This window comes from Musca vetustissima, unplaced genomic scaffold, assembly GCF_032173495.1.
Source record: "Musca vetustissima isolate MV318-11 ecotype Yass unplaced genomic scaffold, APGP_CSIRO_Mvet_v1 utg92576, whole genome shotgun sequence".
NCBI lineage: Eukaryota > Metazoa > Arthropoda > Insecta > Diptera > Muscidae > Musca > Musca vetustissima.
This window is the reverse complement of record NW_026886433.1, coordinates 19,535-42,916: the sequence shown is the minus strand read 5'-3', so window position 1 is coordinate 42,916 and position 23,382 is coordinate 19,535. Positions and strand designations below refer to the sequence as shown.

At 35.2% G+C, this 23,382-nt stretch overlaps 1 protein-coding gene across 1 annotated transcript; it reads left to right on the top strand.

Annotated features, from left to right (window-relative positions):
* Positions 1–1,524: 1,524 nt before the first annotated feature.
* On the top strand, positions 1,525–3,711 carry LOC133333943 (neprilysin-1-like). Its single transcript, XM_061542254.1, has one exon. It carries the CDS (start codon positions 1,525–1,527, stop codon positions 3,709–3,711), a length of 2,187 nt encoding a protein of 728 aa, XP_061398238.1.
* The last annotated feature ends 19,671 nt before the right edge of the window (positions 3,712–23,382 follow it).

The window sequence follows — 23,382 nt, the reverse complement described above, 5'->3', positions numbered from 1 at the left end:
GTTCAAAATCAAATTGGATGTTATTTTACATTTCGAATTCTCAGAGGTTAAAATAACTTTAGACACCTGGTTTTGCCACAACCACCCCTACACAGAACCCACAGCTTTGGCATAGCCTGCCATATACAGGGCTCCTTTTTTAAAGTAATTTTTGAGGATTTTGGTTAAGGTCTTAAAAATCTATTTTTCATACGATTCTAAAAAGATAAAATAACTCCTGGCAGAATATTTTGAACAGAGCCCCAGTATATCAATTGCCCGATTTTGAAGGTCCAAGACGAATTTTTCAATCGAAGTTATTGCATTGTGGCCGTGCCGGCTCTCTGGGCCTCTATGTAGAAAGTGGTCAATACAGGTTGGTGTTTTGACATAGCCCGAACTTAAAATGTAGGAATCATTTTAGGAATGTTCTAGCAGTTCATATTCAGAGGTCAGAATAACTCCAGGTTTTGAAGTCACACATAAACCGCAGCATTTTATATATTTTATGTGTTCATTTCTAACCATATTGGCTGTAGAAGGGCATTTCGTATCCAAACTTCCTGGTGGTAAATTTTCAATATAGCTCTGCTTTTGTTATATCCCCCAAGGTCAATTTTCAACCATATTGCCTGTTATATGGCATGGATCCACATCTCCAAGTGTGAAATTTTCAATACAGAAAAATATGTTGGCATAGCCTCCCGTTAATTTTTGAAATTTTAAAGGTCAATTGTCTGTAAAAGAACATTTCGGATCCGGGTATCCAGGTGTGATATTTTCAATATATGTCTTTGGTTTGACATAGAATCTCATATAGAGATCCGCCTTATTTTGCGTATTTAAAAGGTAAATTTTTGAACCACATTGCCATCACATTTCGGATTTGGACGAATTTGACATAGTCCACCATTTACGGGGTCCGGCTCATTTTTGGTATTTTAAACGCCCATTTTTTAACCATATTGCCTTTAATAGAGCATTTCACATCCGTACTTTTTTAAATCGGCATATTGTTTTCACAGGTGACAACGGGCATCCGACGCAGCCAGTTGATACAGCACCAGAAACTGAAATTATGGATCCATTGGTCCTTCCAAAAATATATGTTTACCTAAACATAACGCCAATATAATCGTATAACCCATTTTCTTTCTTCGGTTTTGGTTTGAATTTTAGTTTTTTTCTTTTCACATTTGGAAATGGTGTAAATTCCCATTAACGTGTGTGTGAACTTGTGTCCAATGCGAAAAGTACATTACAAAGCAGTGCATTGTGATAACCTTTTTTTTCTTGATGGCCAATGGCTTGATGGGAATAGATTTAATATCTCGTGGCTCTCAATTCTTCTCTCGCTCGCTCTCTCTGTCACTTTGAAATCGGGAAATAGCGACGACGCTTTCAATTAAATATTGATGATGCTGATGAGGCGATAATGTTTAAGCAGTGTTCAAAGCGGTTTGCCATTGATTTTAGTTCATTCATTAAATCTCTGGTGTGCGGTCGATCAAGATTTTCCTGTAAAAATTAGAGAAAAAACAAATAATGGAACTACTACCTCAGTTATTGATAATAGCCAGCTGTGTAATTTTGATCAGCCAATGTGTTGTTCAGGCTATACCCACAGCAACAACAACAGCCCCGGTTATGCCGCAAATTATTACCAAAGATATTGCCCGCTATGCCAAGGCCGCAGAGATACGCAACTATATGAATGTATCGGAGGATCCCTGTCACAATTTCTACACCTTCACCTGTGGTAATTATTATCGCATAAATCCACCCAATAAGCTGCCTTATCAATCGAATACCTTTCAAACCATATCGACTTCGTTAAATCGTAAAATTTCCACCCTGCTCAATCGGCCGAGAAGTGATGAATATGACAGCGACACCGATATGAAGGTGAAGAGGTTCTTCGAATCCTGCATGAAATCGAATAATACTCGGATATGGTATCGGGTGAATATGAAACAGATTATTGGGGAGTTTGGAAAAATGCCCGCCCTGGAGGGTGATCAATGGCGTGAGGAAGATTTCGATTGGTTGCGGACTATAGGGGAGATTGCCTATAAATATGATATTCGTATTATTTTGGGTCATTTCATACAAGTTGATTTGGCGAACAATACCGTTAATCGGCTGAGTGTGGTCATGCAAGATATCCCGCTGGAATCCACCTCTATATATACGGATGCGGTCCACCAATCTTTTCGTGATGCACGAGTCCACGTTATGACCAAAAATTTGCGATCAGCCCTGGGCTTGGACGACAAATTGGCCAAGAAGACAGCTCGTGAAATATTTGAATTTGAAACGAGGCTATTTGCCGGTCAGAGTTTATCGAATGATGATAATGCTGTTGTTCAACATCAAAATGAATACGCAGACGAAGAAGAGGAGGAGCAAGAAGGTGACGAAGAAGACACCCTGGAGGATGATTCATCAATGCAACTTAATCTCACCACCATTGATGCAATGCAGGAAAGGTATATGCCCCAATTGGATATTCGGCGATTACTCAACATCTCTCTGGGCCATGTACCCGCAGAACCGCTCTACGATTTAATCGAAGATGATGCGGAAAATATAATCACGACGATATTGGAGACACCCAAACGCATTGTGGCCAATTATATTTTCTATTATTTAATTGATGAATTTCTATTGCCTGAACCCAGACAGGATTCGGATCTAGAGGCATTATGTATACGCCGTACGAAAAATCATTTTGCCAAGGTTATGGATAATATGGTGTATCGCCATTATGCCAGCAATCAAACCCAACAGGATGTACATGAAATGTGGCAAACGATAAAGAGTACCTTCCGCAGTGTCCTGCAATCGGATAAATTGAAATGGATGCATCCGGATACACGTAAATATGCCCTGGAGAAATTGCAAACCATACGCATGGAGCTGAATACCTATGAAAGTTCGAATTTCACCGAAGAATTCGGTCCATTGGAAATCAATCAAATCGACTACATTGGCAATAAGAAAAATATTCTCTCACTGAAAGCCAAACAGACCAGGGCCAAATTATATGAACCACCACGTCCCTATGATGATCCCGAATCGTTGTCCTTTACCCCGGTTTACATTACCACCGAAAATCTTATTAAGGTACCCGTCTCAGTTCTACAACCTTATTTCCTTTGGTCGAATTTCTATCCCAATGCTTTGAAATTCGGCACCTTGGGTTTCCTAATGTCTCATGAGCTAATACACGGTTTCGATGAAGAAGGCCGGTCGCACGATGCCCAGGGCAATAAACAAGAATGGTGGGATCAGGCGTCCAATGATTATTTTGCCAATCAAACGGAATGTTTCAGCAAACAATATCGTAAATTTATTTACGGTGGCAAACCTCTACCCGAATTAGATTCACAATCGGAAAATATAGCCGATAATGGTGGAATACGCCTTGCGTACGATGCCTATTTACGTTGGTATGAAGATGCTGTACGATCGTATCGTAACATGGATGACGAGCTAATGCCACGCCTTCTCAATTACACCAGCAAACAATTGTTTTTCATCGGCTATGGACAACTGTGGTGTAGTGCCACCCATCCATCGCTACGGAATTTTGTCTCCTCCACTGATGATCATGTGCCGGGAAAATATCGTGTCATTGGCCCGCTGAAAAATCTTGCCGAATTCTCAAAAGAATTTAACTGTCCCATTGGCAGTGATATGAATCCGAAGAAGAAGTGTATAATTTATTAGAAGCGTACACGTCGATATATTATAGTACATGTAGAGATAGAATACACATGTACATACTAAAATGTTATAGTCAAAATTAAATTTTGTTAAGAAAAATAATTAAAATTTTTTAAAAAAAGTTAATTTAAATATCGTATTTTTCATATCTAGCAATATATTAGAAAAATCTTAAATTATTTATTTGAGACTCACCCGAAGGACCAAAAATATTTGACAAATTTATACGATACGTTAAGAAGAGGATACAATCTTCAGAGTCTAAACATAGGCTAGAATTGTTCTAAAGATTTTGTTTTCAGATTTTTTGGTCCTTCGAGTTCAGGATATTCGAAAATATGCTATGGTAGAACTTGACTTCGAGATGTCAATAAATGCTAACTTTGAAAGTAAAATAGCATTTTATATACCCTCCATTATAGGGTATATTATGTTTACTTTTTAATTTGTATCTCATCGAAATAATCATTTCCGACCCTATAAAGTATATATATATATATATATATTATTGATCAGCGTAAAAATCTATGACGATAAAAACATGTCCTTCTGTCTGTTGTAATAACTCTTTATAGGCTAGAGTGATTACAACAGACAGAAATGAGATAAATCACCAAAATGTTGCACGGAGTAGTCTTTTGTCTGCAGTCAGGTCAAGTTCGAAGATGGAATATAGGTCCAGGTTTAGGCATAAGTGTACCACCCAATTTTCGGTATTTTAAAGTTCCTGAGCCGGGTTTTCAACCGAATTCTTTGAAATTTGTTAAATTAGGTTCTTATTGGGTACCAAATATCTGCACAAAAATTATATACCATATAAGGATACCCACCAATTTCCGGTATTTTTGGGTTCATGGAATTTAAAGGTATTTGTTATTTTGTAGGCGGATAAGGTAATAACTCTCGCTTCCAAAAATTATTAACATTCATCCCCTTTTAGGGTTAGTCCCCATATAACCCCCTCTTTTATATTAAAATTGTTATTTGATTTGTTCCGCGTTTTGGATTTGTCCAATCCACGCCTTACCAATTTGTTTACATATCTGCTGTAATAATTCTACCTTCGGAGGATATCGAGATAAAAAACTAGGGCATCGGGTTCGAGAATGAAGTATATCAGCCCACATTTATGTCTAGCTTCCATATAATGATATCTACGGATTTTCAGTATTTTTAGGGTATTGTGATGCAAACATGTTAGTTTCGAAACTGAGCTATATCGGTCCTCAATTAGGCGTATCTCCTAATTGAGGATCTGCTCCACCCTACCCCCTCAGATAACTTTGCCCTCTAAATTGCAGTATTTTGAGGATTTTTTACACATGCTCCACCCTACAATGCGTCATCAAAATCGGTGCACAAAATTCCTGAAATTTGTAAATTTGTACAATGGCTTGGAACAATTGTTGGTATAGGTAAACTTTTTGCTATGTTCCCTATATTTTCATTAAGGGGACCCCCCCCCATTCTCGGGGTCAAAATTTTTGTTGATATAATTCGAATCTACACTGATTAAAGAATATCTCTACAAAATTTCAAGTGAAAATCTCAAGAACTGTTGAAGATATATCCGATTTATTGTGTCAGCATCAAGTGACGGCTGAAGGGCTTCTCAAACTTTAAACGCGTTTTTCTCTAAACATTTTTTTGCGAATGGCGGGCACGATAACTCAAAAACTAATAATCCAATCGGTTCCAAATTTTGCAACGTTTCTCTGGGAGTGTATAGCTCTCGTATGAACTAGGATAAAGCCAATCGGTGATCTTCCTTATTTTTTAACTTGGTTTTTGGTAAAAAATCCGCGATTTTTCAAAAATATTTTTTCAAAGGGCCACCATTTTCTTAATTTTAGAGCGAAGTCAATAATCCTAGTTCATACGAGAGTCAGACATGTACTCTTTCTAACACCGTTGGAATTTTCGGATTCCGATGTTCCAGTGAGGAGTTATCATGCCCGCCATCAAAAATAAGGACTTTTCTTTAATTACAAAAAACTTTCTTTAATTACAAAACAATAACAAAATTTTTTTGTAAATTATTTTTCTTCTCTTTTAAATCTTCAATTATATATGTGCAAAGTTACAAACCTTAACAAGCATTGGTATTGATTTACACTTAGAAATAAAAGAAGTTATTCGCGTTTCAAATTGAAAATCTATGAAACCACGTTTTTCTCTACATTTACCGTTATAAAACTAATTTTCGAAGTGACCCAGAAAAACCAAAGGTATTTTCGTGTTCCAGGGACTCCAACTAAACAGAATTGGTGCATTAGAATCCCTGAATATTTTTTTTGTTATTTTGTAGCACAGTGTAATCTGAACTCGAAGGACCAAAATATCTAAAGACAAAATAAATTTATCCTTCTAGTCCTTCTTGTCTTGAGTTGCAATTTAGTTTTAATAGTTTCATAATCTGAATTCAAAGAATGATGAATATTTTTTAAAATTTTTGTATAAAAATATTGAGTCAATTTCTAGCAAGTATGGAATCGCTATTAGCCCTTCTAGTTTGTTATGGTAATAAATTTTATGATTTCAAATGTTGGTCCTTCGACTTGAAAATATTTTTGTTTTAATTTTTGGTCCTTCGAGATGGCAATAAATGCCTAAAGTCTGATAATATTTAATGACTATTAAAAACTTAATTATTATATCTACAGGCTTTATAATACAAAGGAAATGTATATAATTTAATTATTTCAATATTCCTTCGACTTGAGGTGATTTTTGGATATTTTTGAACTTTGAAGTAAAATATAGTCTAATAGCAAGCATATTTACCAAATTGTTTACATTCTGACATTTGCATCTCTCTACTTATTTGGCCCTCATTTTATAATGTTGGTCCTTCGAGATAACATGATAACGAATTTTTCGATATTCGAAAATATTAAATGACAAATTTAAAACAAATTATTAAGTTAAAATTCTATACACACTCTACTATAAAAATGTTACTAAAGTTTTATGAGTTTAAAATGTGGTCCTTCGACATGAGGAAATATCTGAAGTTTTTGGTCCTTCGATATGACAATAAACGCAAACATTAAATGATTATAAAACTTAAATTAGCAAGTCAAACATTTGAATATACCCTACTATGAAAATTTTATTAAGGGTTTAATTATATTGAAATTTGGTCCTTCGACTTGAAGAAATTTCAAAATTTCTTGTCTTTTGATATAAATAAATAAAAAAAAAGATTATTTAGTAGGTGTAATAGCAATTACTCCGAAGAATGTATCTTCTCCATATTAACTTAATTTTTTAAATATTTTGGTCCTTCGATAGATGAGTAATCCCAATTTTTGGTCCTTTGAAAGATGAATAATCCCAATTGGACTCTGTTAGATGTTTAATAAAATTAAATTACAATTAAAGCTACATATACATATTATGTATGTACTATTTATGATTTTAAAATTGGGTCCTTCGACTTGAGAACATATAATTTTTATAATGTTTAATCCTTGATGATGATGACAACAAATTCTTATTTAAAATGACTGCTTGGTAAAAATAAATTGTATGCCGTCTATTTATTTCTTCTAAGATATCTTTGGTCCTTCGAGCTGAGATTGTGCGCTGATTTAACACGTTCTGAGCCCACAATATTTTAGGTAGAGCTTATAAGTTCTACACATACATATATTTTAAAAATTTTTTGAATGGCGAATGATACAGCCAGAACTTAACGATTTTTACGAGTCTTAAAATGTTTGTGGGATGGGAATTAGCTATTTGATGTATAAACTTTGCATATCATTATATATCTACTAAACTTCAATAAAGTTCGAAGATAGTGAATATCGGTACATACCTTTAGTCATGTTTCCCACAAATTTTCCAAATTTTGCTAAAATTTAAATTTACAATATCTTGCGAATGGAAGTATCCGATTTGGAAAAATATGTTTGCCGAACTTACGTTGAATCCAAAGAATCCAACCCTATGGGGGTGGAAATTTAATCTCATAATCCGAATTGACCGTAGTATTTTTGCTAAACCTAAATGAAGTCTGAAGGTGCCATCTTCAGATGGCCAATTTATCGTTCATTTCCCGCAATGTGTCAACATTTTGAAAAACTCTAACCCCAACGGAATCATTGGAACTTCGTGGTCAGAGTTGGTTGGTATCGATCTGAACAACCTTTACTTACAATGAGTCGGCGCTACGTGCTACTCAAGTAACAAAGATGTCACCAAAATTATGCGATTAAACAACTTGCGATTTCTTCCTTGGGGCCCAAGTAAATAATAAAATTTACGCCATTAGTCTAGTGTCAATTCAAGATCAGTGAGGTATTTGATCATTCTTGATATAAAAGAGGGCAGCAATTGAAACGGATGTGGTTCTTAAAGTTTATTATTATTTTTCTGTGCCATAAGATTTCTGGGGATTGAACATTTCTTATGGGGATGACAGAACCCAAAAAGGACAAATTCGCCTTATGTCATGATATCAATTCCAAATTGTTTGACCAATAATAACACTATGAAACAAAGTCGAGCTCACAGTCTGGGATCTGAAAATTCCTCATGACGATGATAGCCCTTTGTGAGGACATTAATAACCCAGAAGGTCAAATTCGGCTCTCATTCCTTATGGGAACGTTAGTATATTAAGAACCCAAAGGGACACATTCACCATATTTTAAGTTTCTGAGTTATGTCGTGAAGTTGACGATGATAAAGGTGGCAGAAGATGACGAAGAAAATGCTTTATATCTTTTGAGATAAAATATCTTCAGCCAAATCGAATAAGTTCCTACTTCATATATATAAGGTATCCTGAATAAGGATCGGGTAAACGTTGAAAATGACGACGAAAACATACGAATATCGATTTCTTGTCATTGGGGACCCTATCTAACTTCTTATGAGCTACATTTTTGTGCAATATTGGGAGGTCTACAAATCTCGTATTGTGGTTTTTAGGAAAATATTCTCCATAAATAAGCAGAAACAACCACAAACAAAGATAAATATCTTTTTCTTTATTAACATTATAATTACCAGCAAATGCATCACGCCATTGGGTTCTTAATATAGTCACTCTCATCCTTATGAGGAATATTCCATCTCCCAGACCTAGATAGTATTACTAATACGCACATACGAACTCTGAGAGCAATCACATTGTAGGGGAGACTGGGGCACCTTCGGCATTTTTTTTTAGAGCTCTATATCTCAGTACTTATTCAACATATATAACAAATTTATGGCTGATTATTGTCCTTTGACACTTAATTATAAAAAATAGTACCAAAAAGATAAAAAAATATTATTAGTTAAAAAATTTTACAGTTTTGTAAAAAAAGTCAAATTTGCCGAATGTGCCCCAACCCGGGGTATCTTCGGCATTTGATGGGGCACATTCGCCACCATAGTCATAGCCGGGTAATTGTCATCGCTATAAGTCTGGTTGAAATTCTGATCCTCTAAAGGTTCTATTTGGTTTTAATACGCCACACAATGTTTGAATTGTAGGGCTCTATTTTCTAGCGGCGGACGTTTACATCTCAATGTCGCACACAACATCAGAAATAGGGGTTTTCTATCGCATTTTCGTCAATACAAGCACGTTTGATCTTATATCTTATATATTAATGGATTAGTTTTAAAGACAAATTCAAACATATTTTAAGGAAATAATATTGCACTAACTGTATATGGCCGAATGTGCCCCACTTTAAAATGCCGAATGTACCCCGAATGTAATTGTTATAGTTTTTTTTTTTCATTTTTTTCGATCAGTTTTGTAAACACATTATATTTTTAAATATTTCAATAATAATACACATCGTATTTAACCACTTTTTAATAATATTGTCTTAAAAATTTAAAAAGTTTTATACACGAAATACTTACGAAATGGAATTGAAATATTACAGAAACATCTATAAAAATACAAAAACCTATGTATCTAAATAAACTTATTAGCTAGAAATTTCAAAATTTGTGTCAGTTATTTATTTCTATATTCGGTACCTATTTATCGAAACTAGTGATGTACGGTGAGAGCTTCATATCGAAAACGCGATTGCCGAAGGTGCCCCGATGCCGAAGGTGCCCCAGTCTCCCCTACTCACTGTAATCCTCATAATGAACATTCCATCTCCCAGACCTAGATAGTATTACTAATACGCACATACGAACTCTGAGAGCAATCACTTCGTATATATATATATATATATATATATATATGGAATTTTCCGATTAACATTTCGTCATGTGTTTTTGTGTTTCTGGCAATTATCCGCATACCCTATTTTAAAGAGCAGGTGTTCAAAAAAGTAGTACCCTAATTCAACGACATACCCTCCTTTTTTATAAATACACACACTTTTATATCTGGTTGTATGCATTGTTAATTACCACTGTGATAAATACTTAAGGGAATTATGCCAACAGAGAACAGAAAAAGAACGCCGTCGGTTGCTTTGATCATCTTTCGCAAACTGTCAAAATTTCAACAAAATGTAGATTCGCTTTTCATTGTTGTCATTTCAATATTATTTTTATGTCATTTATTTAGTGACGAATCATTTACAATTTCTTTTTTGCTTTTCTGTTTTTCTTTTTTCCATCCATCTATGCCAATCTTTCTACACCAACGGCTAATGAGTGATTTTTATTTTTTTTTTTTTTTTGCAAGTAGTCACCTCCCTGTAGAGGTGGTATGGAATAGATAATCGCCTGACACGGGAAAGCCTTTGAAATATACACAAGTGTGAAATAAAAATTTGTTTGGTATTATTATTGTTCGAGTTTGTCGGTCGAAACAATTTAATCTTATCTATAGATGTGAATGTGTATATCCGCCTCAGAAGATACCACAAACTATGATCAACGATATCTTAAAAATAGTTTTACAAAAATAAATAATATAAAATGCTAATTTATCGGATTACTCATACGCAACAAAGTCTCGTGATGGGGAGGAAATACACAATAAAAATATAACTAGGGTGTATGCGGTTTGTCCATATATCGGGTTATTTCGACCGCATTCAAGAACAAAATGGATCATTCTAAGATTATCTAAGATTATAAATACCTCAAATTCTAATTTTTAAAATGTGTGCGTGTGATTACTAATCACTGGTTAGAATGGAGGTAGGTGTTAATAATTGCGATGGGTTATTAATTTGGAATTGTGTGTTGGTATGTACTGTTAGGCTGTGAAAATAGGTTAGATGATGAAAAAACTTTATGGTTATATTAAGAACTCAGAAGGAGAAATTCACCGTACGTCAAATTTTTGGGTTCTGGTAACACTAAAGTCTTTGAAGAAAATTCGATGTGTCTTTGTTTGCGATTGTTGCAGGTAATTTTCGAGATCACATGTCCTCAGTCAAATCGAATAAGGACTATTTTTGTAGAATATATTCCCCTTCTATCTCGAGCCCTTGTGTGTATTTTTCGTCCTATAAAAAAATATTTTTTTTATAAAAATCTATGCCTATGAAAAAAATATTTTTTTAATCAACGGCTAGGTTTATTTTAAAATCCTCTCCTTTGAATTTTATTAATATTCACGTCTATGTATATATTTTTTTAAATGCACGCCTATAAAAAAAATTATTTTTTGAAAAATCCACGCCTACGAAAAAAATATTATTTTTAATCTACGCCTATGAAGAAATATATTTTAAGGGACCCCCCCCATTCTCGATTTTATTATTTTTAAGATTTTAAATGGGCTGGTAAATGAATACCAATGCTTGTTAAGGTTTGTAACTTTGCACATATATATTTGAAGATTTAAAAAGGAAGAAAAATAATTTACAAAAATTTGTTGTTGCTTTGTTGTTGTTTTTTGTGATCAAAGAAAAGTCCTTATTGGCGAGTATGATAACTCCTTACTGGAACATCGGAATCCGAAAATTCCAACGGTGTTGGAAAGAGTACATGTCTGACTCTCGTATGAACTAGGATTATTGACTTCACACAACAATTAACAAAATGGCGGAACTTTGAAAAAAAATTTTTTTTTTGAAAATCGCTTATTTTTGACCACAAACTAAGTTAAAAAATAAGGAAGATCTTCACCGATTGGCTTTATCCTAGTTCATACGAGAGCTATACACTCCCAGAGAAACGTGTCAAAATTTGGAACCGATTGGATTATTAGTTTTTGGGTTACCGTGCGAATGGCGAATGGCGGGCCTTCGAGAAAAATGCGTTTAAAGTTTTAGAATCACTCCGTCACTTGATGCTGACGCAATAAATCGGCTATAACTTCAAGAGTTCTTGAGATTTTCACTTGAATTTTTGTAGGGACATTCTAGAACGCCTATGAGAAAAATATTTTTTTTTAAATCCATGCCAATAAAAAAACATTTTTTTTTCAATCCACGCATAAGAAAAATTATTATTTTCTTAAATGCATGCTATAAAAAAATGTTTAAAAATCCACGCCTACGAAATAATAATTTTTTTTTTAAACGCACGCCTATGAAAAAACATTTTTTGTAAAATGCCACATCTTCGAAAATAATATTTTTTTTATAATCCACATCATGGAAAAATTATATTTATTAAAAACCACCCTCTGAAAAATATTCGTTTTCTTCCAAATTTAGTTCAACTTCGAAGATGGGGAATATCGACCAATTCTTCTGATAACTTCCCCATAAAAAGGTCAAATTTTTTGCTGAAAATAGTTTTTGACCGATTTGAACCAAAATTTGCTCAACGTATTATCTTTACCAAGCCTAGAGTATAAAGATGGGACTCATTGGTCTACTCCTTTTGGTATCTTCCCCACAGCCGGTAAACATGTTATATATCCAATATTGGGCCAATGGATTTGATCCAAAAGTTTTCTTCAAACTCAAATTATGTTCAATGATGGGAAAATCGGTTCCCTCCTTCTCCATAAAATAGTAAAAATTGTGCTGAAAATTTATTTTATGATATCAGACCACAATATTTTAACCATACCTGTATATTGTTAGGGTCCACTGCTTCTGGTAGCTCCCACACAAAGTAGTCACAATTTTGCTTAAAATTAATTTTATAATATTATGCGTAGGGGCTATTCGATATGAACTAAACCATAATATTTTTTCCATGCTTGTATATATTTTGAAGATGGGACCAATCTACCCACTACGTCTAGTACCTCCCCCACAAAGCGTCAAAATTATTACTGTAAATCTCAAATGGATCGAACCGAATGTTCAATTTCATCCAAATTTCATTTCATATGGTAAACATCTTATTTATTTTTAATCCAATATCAAAATAATGGAATGTCTGATTTGATCCATACTTTGGAAATCGAAATATTTTTTCCAAACCTACATTAAATTCTAAGATGATTGCTGATAAGATGTTAGATAGGGTCCCAATAACATGTAATCGATATTCGTATGCTTTCATGGTCCTTTTCAAATATTAACCCGATTCTTGCTACCATGTCTTTAGCATAAATAAATCTCATTAATCACCACACGCTAATAAAACTTGTTTTCGTGACACAGATATATATTTCTAAATTTTTGAACCGGATTTCTTATCGGCGAGTCGGAGGTGACTGATGCCACGTAAACGTTGACATTCCCCAGATTCAGTACATTTGCATCCGATGTTGACAACTGTGGGGAGAAGAGAAAGCCTATGTTTTCTCGGTCGGGAGCCTGTATTAGGGAGCCTGTCCAGAGACATTGTTTTTAACAGTCCAAGATTTCTGGATTAGCCCGATGTGTATATTACCTTTAATTAATTTCTTCATCAGAGCCATGGTTGCCGTCTCACTCTGCTATCTGGATGGCCTCGATCAATTGCGAACGATCTTCTTGAGAGTCGGTAATCTTCTCCTCTGCTGCCTCACTTTTGTTGATGGATGTTTCTTCCTCGCTACTTTGTGTGGCTTCTACCTATTCAATCCGTGCCTTCCCAATCTTGTAGTAGATGGTTTGGCAAACGTAGTTCGCCTTACCTTTAGTCTTGGTCACGAAGTGCTTTTATCAACACATAGTTGATATATGTTTTTTTTCATTTATATCGAAATAATTTGGAAAATACATATGCGAATTTTATAACACCAAAAATCGGTAACAGTATCTGATATAATGAAACACTGGAATGCAAAACTAGCCACACTAGAGTGATTGGGAGACCGTGGTTGTAAACAAACGTTTGCGAATCTAACAACCAACAAGTGAATGGAGAGAGAGAGAGGACATGAATGGTAGTGACTTTTTTCTTGGGAGGAATACATTTGTACATGAGTGCAAAGAGTAGTAAAGTATGAAAATAGTTTTAATATTATTGAAATGTTAAATTTTTTTTGAAAAATAAGGGCTTTCTTATAGTTATAAGACTTTTTACTTGAAGAAAATAAACAAAAACAAAAACAAAAACAAAAATTAAAAAACCTATGGAAAACTTGGCTCTCCTTCACCAGCAGTGTCTTTTTCTGGAGACTAGAGTTGGGTAGTTCCGGAACGAACTAGTTCATTGGAACTATTCCGAGAAAGGAACGATCGGAACTAGTTCCAGCTCTTTAAGAACGAATGAAAGATAGAGAGAGAGATTCAAAGGAACTATGTAGAAGTCGGAACTATATGGAGCAAATGAACTATTTGGAGTAAAGGAACTATTTGGAGCAAAGGAACTATATATGAAAAAAAAAACAAAAAAAAGAACAATGAAAGAGAGAGAGATTCAAAGGAACATTGTAGGAGTCGGAACAATATGGAGCAAAAGAACTACTTGGAGCAAAGGAACTGTATGGATTAAAGGAACTATATGGCGCAAAGGAATTATATGGAGCAAAAGGAACTACATTAATGAACAAGTTTCTTTTTAAAAAAGGAACGAGAAAGATCGATCCGCAAAGTGAACTAGATTGCCCAACTCTACTGCAGACCAAAGACCAACCTTTAACGAAGACCGTTGCCTTTTGTAGTTGAGAAATGCCTCTTTTCTTCACCAGCTTAAGTTTAGTAGTCTCCTAGATGGAGACGATATTTGTTATTAATTTTCTAAGGGGTTTCTAAGGTTTTGAATTCGCAGCTATCCCGATCCATGGGGCCTCCCTCTTGCAGCAGGTGTTCCATGATCTTATTATTGACATCTTTATGGGTCTAACTTTTTAGTGCCTCCGGTTGTTTCTTTTGGGATTCCCGGAATGGAAGATTCCCATTCAGCGCTTGTCTTCTTGAGATTAACTTCGCCGCCCCATTCAATGGATTCTCGAGACAGTTGCCTTTAATGATGGTCTGGCTCAGTTTTTTTTATCAGCCTGCGGAAAGCTTACTTTCGGACTTGGCTTCCGAGGAAATGGAGTGACGGTCAAGATTACCCTTTTGAGATTTTGTTTACACTTCTTCCCCCGTTTTAATTGGGCCAGTTTTTGCCTCTGGGCCCAAGAAAGTGTTTCTTCCTTGTTGTAAGCTATTCGACTATTGAATTACTTACTTAGCTGGCTTGTTACAGAACGGTTGTTCCATAGCCGAGCTTAAAAAAGATTACCAAGCGCGTCGGTCTTGTGCGCAAGTCCACCAATTTGGAAGACCACATTCCAAGATGTTGTTTTCTACTTGGTCTTTCCATCTAATTCGTGGCCTTCCCCTTCTACGGGAACCATCAATAGGCTCATTTTTATATGCCTTTTGAGCTGGGGCATTTTCATTCATCCGCACAACATGGCCTAGCCACCGTAGTCGCTGCAGCTCAATACGACTGTCGATGTCCGCGTATAAATTGTAAAGCACGCCGATATTCACCGTCGACGCAGATCGGCCCGTAGATATTTCGGAGAATTTTTCTCTCAAACACCCCAAGAGCTGCCAAGATCTGCTTGCGCAAGTACCCATGCACGGGTAGTATCAGCGTCTTGTAAGGTGTGTGTGTGTTTGGTCTGGCGGGAGGTGGCCGGCCTTGTTTCTAAACTGCTTACTTATACCATAGTAGCATCTGTTGGCCATCACAATCCTTCTCCGAATTTCAAAACTGATGTCATTCGTTTTATTTATGGCGGTACCAAGGTATATAAAGTCTTTAACTACCTCGAAGCTGTAGTTCTCAAGTTCCACAGTTGGTCCGAGTCTACTGGACGTCTTGCGCGTTGATACCATTAGCTTGGTCTTCTCGCCGTTTACTGCCAGACCCACTTTGGCAGACTCCTTTTCAATTTGTTCAAAGGTGGCTGTTACCGATCGCAATGTTCGACCCATTATATCGATGTCATCGGCGTAGGCGAGTAACTGGTGTTGTTTGGTGTACAGAGTGCCATTTCTGTTCACCTTTGCGTCTCGTATGTTAAAAAGATCACACGACAAACTGTCACCTTGTCTGAATCCTCGTTCGGTATTGAAGGGCTCCGATAGTTATCCTGCATAGCCGTATTAATTTTGCAGGAATGCCGAACGCAGATATGGCTTTAAACACCTCTGAACGGATAGGGCTTTCGAAAGCGGCTTTATAGTCGACAAATAAGTGGTATGTGTCGATGTGTTTTTCGTGGGTCTTTTCCAGGATTTGGCGCAGAGTGAAAATCTGGTCAATGGTGGATTTCCCAGGTCTGAAGCCGCATTGGTATGGTCCGATGATGTCATTGACCATTGGCTTCAATCGTTCACACAGCACATTGGATAGTACTTTATATGCGATGGGAAGGAGACTTATTCCTCTATAGTTGACACATATCGTCTTGTCTCCTTTTTTGTGCATGGGACACAGGATGCTGAGGTTCCAATCATTGGGCATGCATTCTTCCAGCCAAATTGTGCTAATCAGCTGGTGCATGCTCCTGACCAGCATCTGGCCACCAGTGTTGAATAGTTCGGCTGGTAGCCCATCGGCTCCTGCTGCTTTGTTGTTCTTGAGCCGATTAATTGCTTTTATGACCTCATCTTGGCTGGGTGGTATACACTCTTCGCAAACCATAGACTTAAGATATATCTGTCGGCAACACCGAATTTGTTACTTCTACCTTTTAGAAGTTTAGCTCAGCAGAGATGAAACAATAGACAATTATTTCCAAAATATTTCACATCATAATTATCCATTAAAATATGCATTTAATTTAAATTACATTTGTGATATTATTTTGATTATTTACAAAAAAATGAGCCATAAATATATTCACGTCGTTCCTTCGGTACACTTGATATGGTATTTGCATAATTTAATTAATGTTTCTTATGTTCACTTTTTTTGTTCTGACACCCAACCTAAACCACCTACAACAACAACAACTTGTAATCTGTATGTAAATTTGCATTTAACCCCGTCAGCCGCTGTTAAATATTGCCAATTACAAGTTCTAATGTCACTTTGGTTTTTGTTGTTTGCAGTAACACCCTTCACCTTCGTGATCAGTGCTAATTTACGCAAATAAATTCCGAATTTAATCTTTATCGCCAAAAAAGCAACAACAACTACAACACAAAAAAGCAAAATTAAAAACGAAACAAACTAACAACAAAAAATTGCAATACAAATTATGTATCGTGCAGTTGTATCTCTTCAGGTTTGTTGGGGGTTTCAAAACACTGTATGTGTTTTTTGAGCTTACTTCGGAAGAAGGGGGTGGGTGATAAAAACCACACGACATGCAAACCAACAAAATTTCTATATATGTTTCAATGGAGGCAAGTGGTGATGGATGGAGGCCTGGTGTTTGCCACTCCTTGAAATCCACAATAACAACAACAGCAAATGAAAATGAAAACATAAAACTTTAAAAAATTTAAAATTCTAAATAAATACATTATCATTATTGCACACACCGACATATATATGCAGCTAACAAATAGTATGACCATGGGGTTGTTGTTGTTTTTTAACTTCAAAGTGGCTTCAAAATTTAAAATGCAACAGCGCTAATCATCCAGCATCAGATGGCCCTCGAAATAAATAAAATGCTCATTATTTGCGAGAGGTATTGATCGAATAAAACCTCCAAAAAGATGTTCAAGACATTCTTATAACGGAAAAATATTAAGTTTATAATGTTCTCTTCACGAGAAGCAATAGGGTCTTCTCACAGAAGACTATTAAACCATTTCATAACATTTCAATAGGTTTTCTCTTAGTCTTCTCATAGAAGACCAATAGGTATTCTCTTAGAAGACCAATAGGTATTCTCTTAGAAGACCAATAGGTCTTCTCATAGAAGACCAATAGGTCTTCTCATAAAAGACCAATAGGTCTTCTCATAGAAGACCAATAGGTCTTCTCTTAGAATACCAATAGGTCTTCTCTTAGAAGACCAATAGGAAAAATATTAAGTTTATAATGTTCTCTTCACGAGAAGCAATGGGGTCTTCTCACAGAAGACTATTAAACCATTTCATAACATTTCAATAGGTTTTCTCTTAGTCTTCTCATAAAAGACCAATAGGTCTTCTCATAGAAGACCAATAGGTCTTCTCATAGAAGCAGTGTTGCCAAAACTTTGTTGATAAAAAATGCTAGATTTTGTTTAAAAAAGTGCTAGAAAGTGCTAAAAATTTTTAAAAAGTGCCAAATAATAGTGCTAAAAATTTTATAAGAGAAATTAGAAGAATTGACCTTAAGGGAACATCCCCCAAAAACTAAGGAAGATCTTGACCGATTGGATTTATCCTAGTTCATACGATAGCTATACACTAACAGAGAAACGTCCCAAAATTTTGAATCGATCGAATTATCAGTTTTTGAGTGCCCGCCATTCGCAAAAACCCTGTTTAGTGCGTTTAAAGTTTGAGAAGCCCTCTTGCCGCACTTGATGCTAGCACAATAAATCGGCTATATCTTCAAGAGTTGTTGAGATTTTCACTGGAAATTTCATAGGGACATTCTTGAATTAGTGTAGATTCGAATTAAATCAAAATAAAAAAATTATTTTTTTTTTTAATCGAGAATGAGGGGACCCCTTAATTTAATATTTTGTATTCTCATTAGTTATAAATGTCCCTACCAAATATTATCGATGTGGGTCTATGTTTCGACGTAGGCCCTAGATAACAAACATTTTGGGGTCATCAAGCAAGTTTTTCATCAAATTGACTATAATTTGAAACTTTTGATTTTAATGGTGTGTCAAATTTTCCCACTAAAGTTTATTAATATTTTTATGGGGTTTCGGAGAATGGCATATATGCAGAAAATTGTCAAGGCTCATATTACTCATATAAAAGTACTGCTCCACATAAAGTGTGGAAGGTTTTAGATGCATTATCTGTGTTCACGTAGGGTAGGGTATTATATTTATGCGGACAATTTTCTACATAGGACTATGTTTGGACATATCCCCCATATAAAGGTTCTATCCTATTTGTGTCCTTTAAGAATAAGAACCTTTTCCCGACGAAGTGTAGGTCCATTTTTTGACATAGCCCCATTATAACGTGGGACTCGACCCATTTTCTATACTCTATACTGAAATGGCTACAATTTGGCATTCGGGATTCCCGATGAATAAAGAACTCCTTTTTCCTCTCCGATTTAGGTTCATGATTTTTACATCGCTCTTAATTTGGTTTTTCAGTTTACCTAATAAACAACCTACTAGCAGGCGATGCTATAGTAAGCATATGAAGGACCTGAACATTTTTTTTGAGAAATTTTTAATACACTCCACATGGTGCAGGATAAAAACAGTTCTTACCTTCCGAACTTTAGTACTTATTTACTAATGTACTGACACTTTTTTTAACGTTGGAAAATTTAAATCATAGCATGAAACATAGAGACATTTTAATGCGTCAATGTGGAATCGAAATAATACCCAAAATTTTAACTAATTTCAGAAAAAAATAAAAATGCTAAAAAAGGTGCTAGGTGCTAAATCAATTTTTTTGGTGCTAAACGAGTTTCAAAAGTGCTAAATCTAGCACTAAAAGTGCTAAATTGGCAACACTGCATAGAAGACCAATAGGTCTTCTCATAGCAGACCAATAAGTCTTCTCATAGAAGACCAATATGTCTTCTCATAGAAGACCAATAGGTCTTCTCATAGAAGACCAATAAAATCACTACATATAATTAAAAATCATGTCCTTCTATTAACCCTGTCTGGCCATGTTTCGGGGTCAGCAAAACCTTCACCTTGGTCGTAACCGTATTTCATTGCAAAGTTTGTTTTTTTCTGCACTTCTCCTTTAAGTTTACGATAAATGCCAACCCCAACCCCACCAATGGCATTTCCGTTTGCCGCAAACGGAATTGACGAAGTTAATTGAAAGAAAAAAGCAATACCAACAACAAAAATAAATTTATAAATTTTATTAATTCATTGGAAACTGAAATTCGTACGGCCGATCATAATGCAATGAAACAAAATAAAGAGCACACACACTCAAAAATTCATTGAAGCGTAAATACAAAAAAAAAAAAAAACAAAGAAAAGCAACAACAGAAACAAAACAACAGTTTACAAGTTAAAAAACTGATCCACAAAATGTGTGCGACAATTTTACCAGGTTCCGGTAAATTATAAAAACAAAAAATAGGATTTTATAAAAACGGCACGTTTTTATCACAATCATACTTTGGACCGTGCAATCCGTAAATCCGCAAACAGAAATAGATCATTTCAATCACCTCCCCTCATCTAATTTATGGATAATATTAGTATTAGACAACCACAAATGCAAAAATTAAAAAAAAAAAACTGGGTTAAAACCAAAAAATCAACGACGTCAAACAAATATTATTTCAATGAGTCATTCCGTCCATAGCCGGCTACAGAGGATCGAAATAAAAACAAAGCAAAAAATATTGAAAAAAATAATAATAATAAACTTGTATTCGGTAGAAGACTACACCATCACCAGAGTCAATAACATGTCTGAAACAATGTGTGTGCTACCTCTAATGTGTTAAGGGGTCAGGCGCGACTAAATGTGGTGTAAAAAGGTGATTTATTTTAAAAATGGATTAATTATTGATTTAGTCTATAAGTATAATAGATCTATAAGTTTTGCAAATGGTAATCCCAATATTCGGTATTTTGGGAATTTATGACAAATATTCATACACTAGCAAAATATTCAGTATTGGTACATTTACATAAAAATCTCCCTAACAAACATTATCAATATTGGACCATGTTTTGGCTAGACTCCATTTAAAGATATATCTAATTTTTATATATTTTGGGGACATTGAACATGGTTTTCAATCGAATTGGCTATTATTAGAAAATTTGGGAACTCTTGGGTTGTCAATTCTTCATACAGAGAAATTCAATTTTTTTTTATTAGGGTTTGGCCTTTTTTAAAAGATCTGACGCAAAATATAAAAAAGAAACATACAAAGTTGAACTTTGTCCTTATAAAGATATCGTCATCCGTTTAGTAGTTCTTGACTTCTGATTAAGAAAAAAAGATTCTGAACCACTGTAATGACCCAATTCTGAAGCACTATTCTCAGTTCTTCTTCAACTACGTGCACATCAAAAACTTGCCCAAACAGATCGAAGTTTTCCTCCAATTACAAGGTGCCTCCTGAGGACCCAAAATGCTTTAGTTTTACCACATCGAGGATCCAAACGATTTATCTATACTAATAAAAGAGTAAAGTGATTGACTGACTGATTTAACGATTCATCAACGCCCAGACGAAACGGCTGAAGCTAGAATCTTGAAATTTTGGGTGAGGGTCACTCTTGGCCCAAATGTGACAGATAAGGCTGGGTTTTTGGAAATTCGTACTAGAAGGGTACGAAAAGTACTAAATATGATATCATTTGTATTTGGCGAACCAGTAGAGCTAGAACTCTGAAATTTGGATTGAGGGTCACTGATGGAGTGTAGGATAGATGTACCAAAGGGTTTTCGGAAATTCGAACTACAACTATCCGAAATATACGAAAATGTACTAAATTTGGTACAATTCTGTAGCATGAGAACGGATAGAGCTAAAAACTTGAAATTTGGAATGCGAATTAGGGTTGGGAAGAAGGGTAGATATAAGGAGATGGTTTTGAAACCGTGTACTCATGTGTACGAAAAGTACTATATGGTACTATATTTGGTACAAATTTGATTTGGAGGTACAAATGGAGCTAGAATTCTGAAAATTGAAAGTAACATTACTGTCGGAGTATAGGATTGTGATATGTACGTAATTTTGGAAATTTGTTACTTATGTGTACGAAAAGTACTAAATCGTACTATAATTGGTACAATTTGGATTTTGGTGAACCGATAGAGCTGAAACAATGAAATTTGGAGTTAGCATCATTGTAGGGGTGTAGGATTGGGGTCAGCACTCAGTTTAAGACATTATTACTAAATGGTACTAAATTTGGTGCAATTTGAATTTTAGGTGAACCAATTGAGCTAGAATCATAAAATTTGGAGTCAGGATCACTGTCGAGGTGTTAGATTGAGATATGCAGGAAGTTTTAAAATTTTGTACTTATGTGTACTAAATTTGGTACAATTTGAATTGTGGTTGAACCGATACAGTTGGAATCCTGAAATTTAGATTTTGGAGCACTGTGGGGGTGTTGGTTTGGGTTCAGTTGGAAGTTTTTGAAATTCGTACTAAATTTGGTACAATTTGAATTTTGGGTGAACCAATAGAGCTAGAATCATGCAATTTGGAGTCAGGATCATTGTTGAGGTGTAAGATTGAGATATGTAGGAAGTTTTAAAAATGTGTACTAATGTGTACTAAATTTGGTACAATTTAAATTGTGGGTGAACCGATGGAATTGGAATCCTGAAACTTGGATTTGGGATCACTGTGGGGTGTAGGTTTGGGGTATGTAGGAGGATTTGGAAGTTGGTACTACTATGTACTAAATTTAGTACAATTTAAATTGTGGGTGAAGCGATAGAGTTGGAATCCTGAAATTTTGATTTAGAATCACTGTGGAGGTGTAGGATTGGGGTATGTAGGGGGATTTGGAAATTGGTACTATTATGTACTAAATTTAGTACGATTTGATTTTTTGTGTGAACCGAAAGAGTTGGAATCTTGAACTTTTGATTTATGAACACTGTGGAGGTGTAGGATTGGAAATTGGTACTACTATGTACTAAATTTAGTACAATTTGAAATGTGGGTGAACCGATAGAGTTGGAATCCTAAAACTTGAATTTAGTATCATTGTTGGGGTGTAGGATTGGGGTATGTAGGAAGTTTTGGAAATTGGTACAATTTTAATTGTGGGTAAACCGATAGAGTTGGATTTCTCAAATTTTGATTTAGGATCACTGTGGAGGTGTAGGAAGTTTTGGAAATTCGGACTACTGTGTACTAAATTTGGTACAATTTTAATTGTGATTGAAACGATATAGTTGGAATCCTGAATCTTGGAATTAGGATCACTATGGGGGTGTAGGTTTGTGGTAAGAAGGAGGTTTTAGAAATTCGTACTACTGTGTACTAAATTGGCTACAATTTAAAGTGTGGGTGAACCGATAGAGTTGGAATCCTGAAACTTGGATTTAGGATCAGTGTGGGATTGGGGTATGTAGAATGTTTTGGAAATTGGTACTAATGTGTACTAAATTTGGTACAATTTGAATTGTGAGTGGACTGATAGAGTTTGAATCCTGAAAAATGGATTTAGGATCACTGTGAGGTGTTGGTTTGGGTTAAGTGGGAAGTTTTTGAAATTCGTACTACTGTGTACTAAATTTGGTACATTTTGTATTGTGGCCGAACCAATAAAGCTGGAATCCTGACATTTTGATTTAGGATCACTGTGGGGTG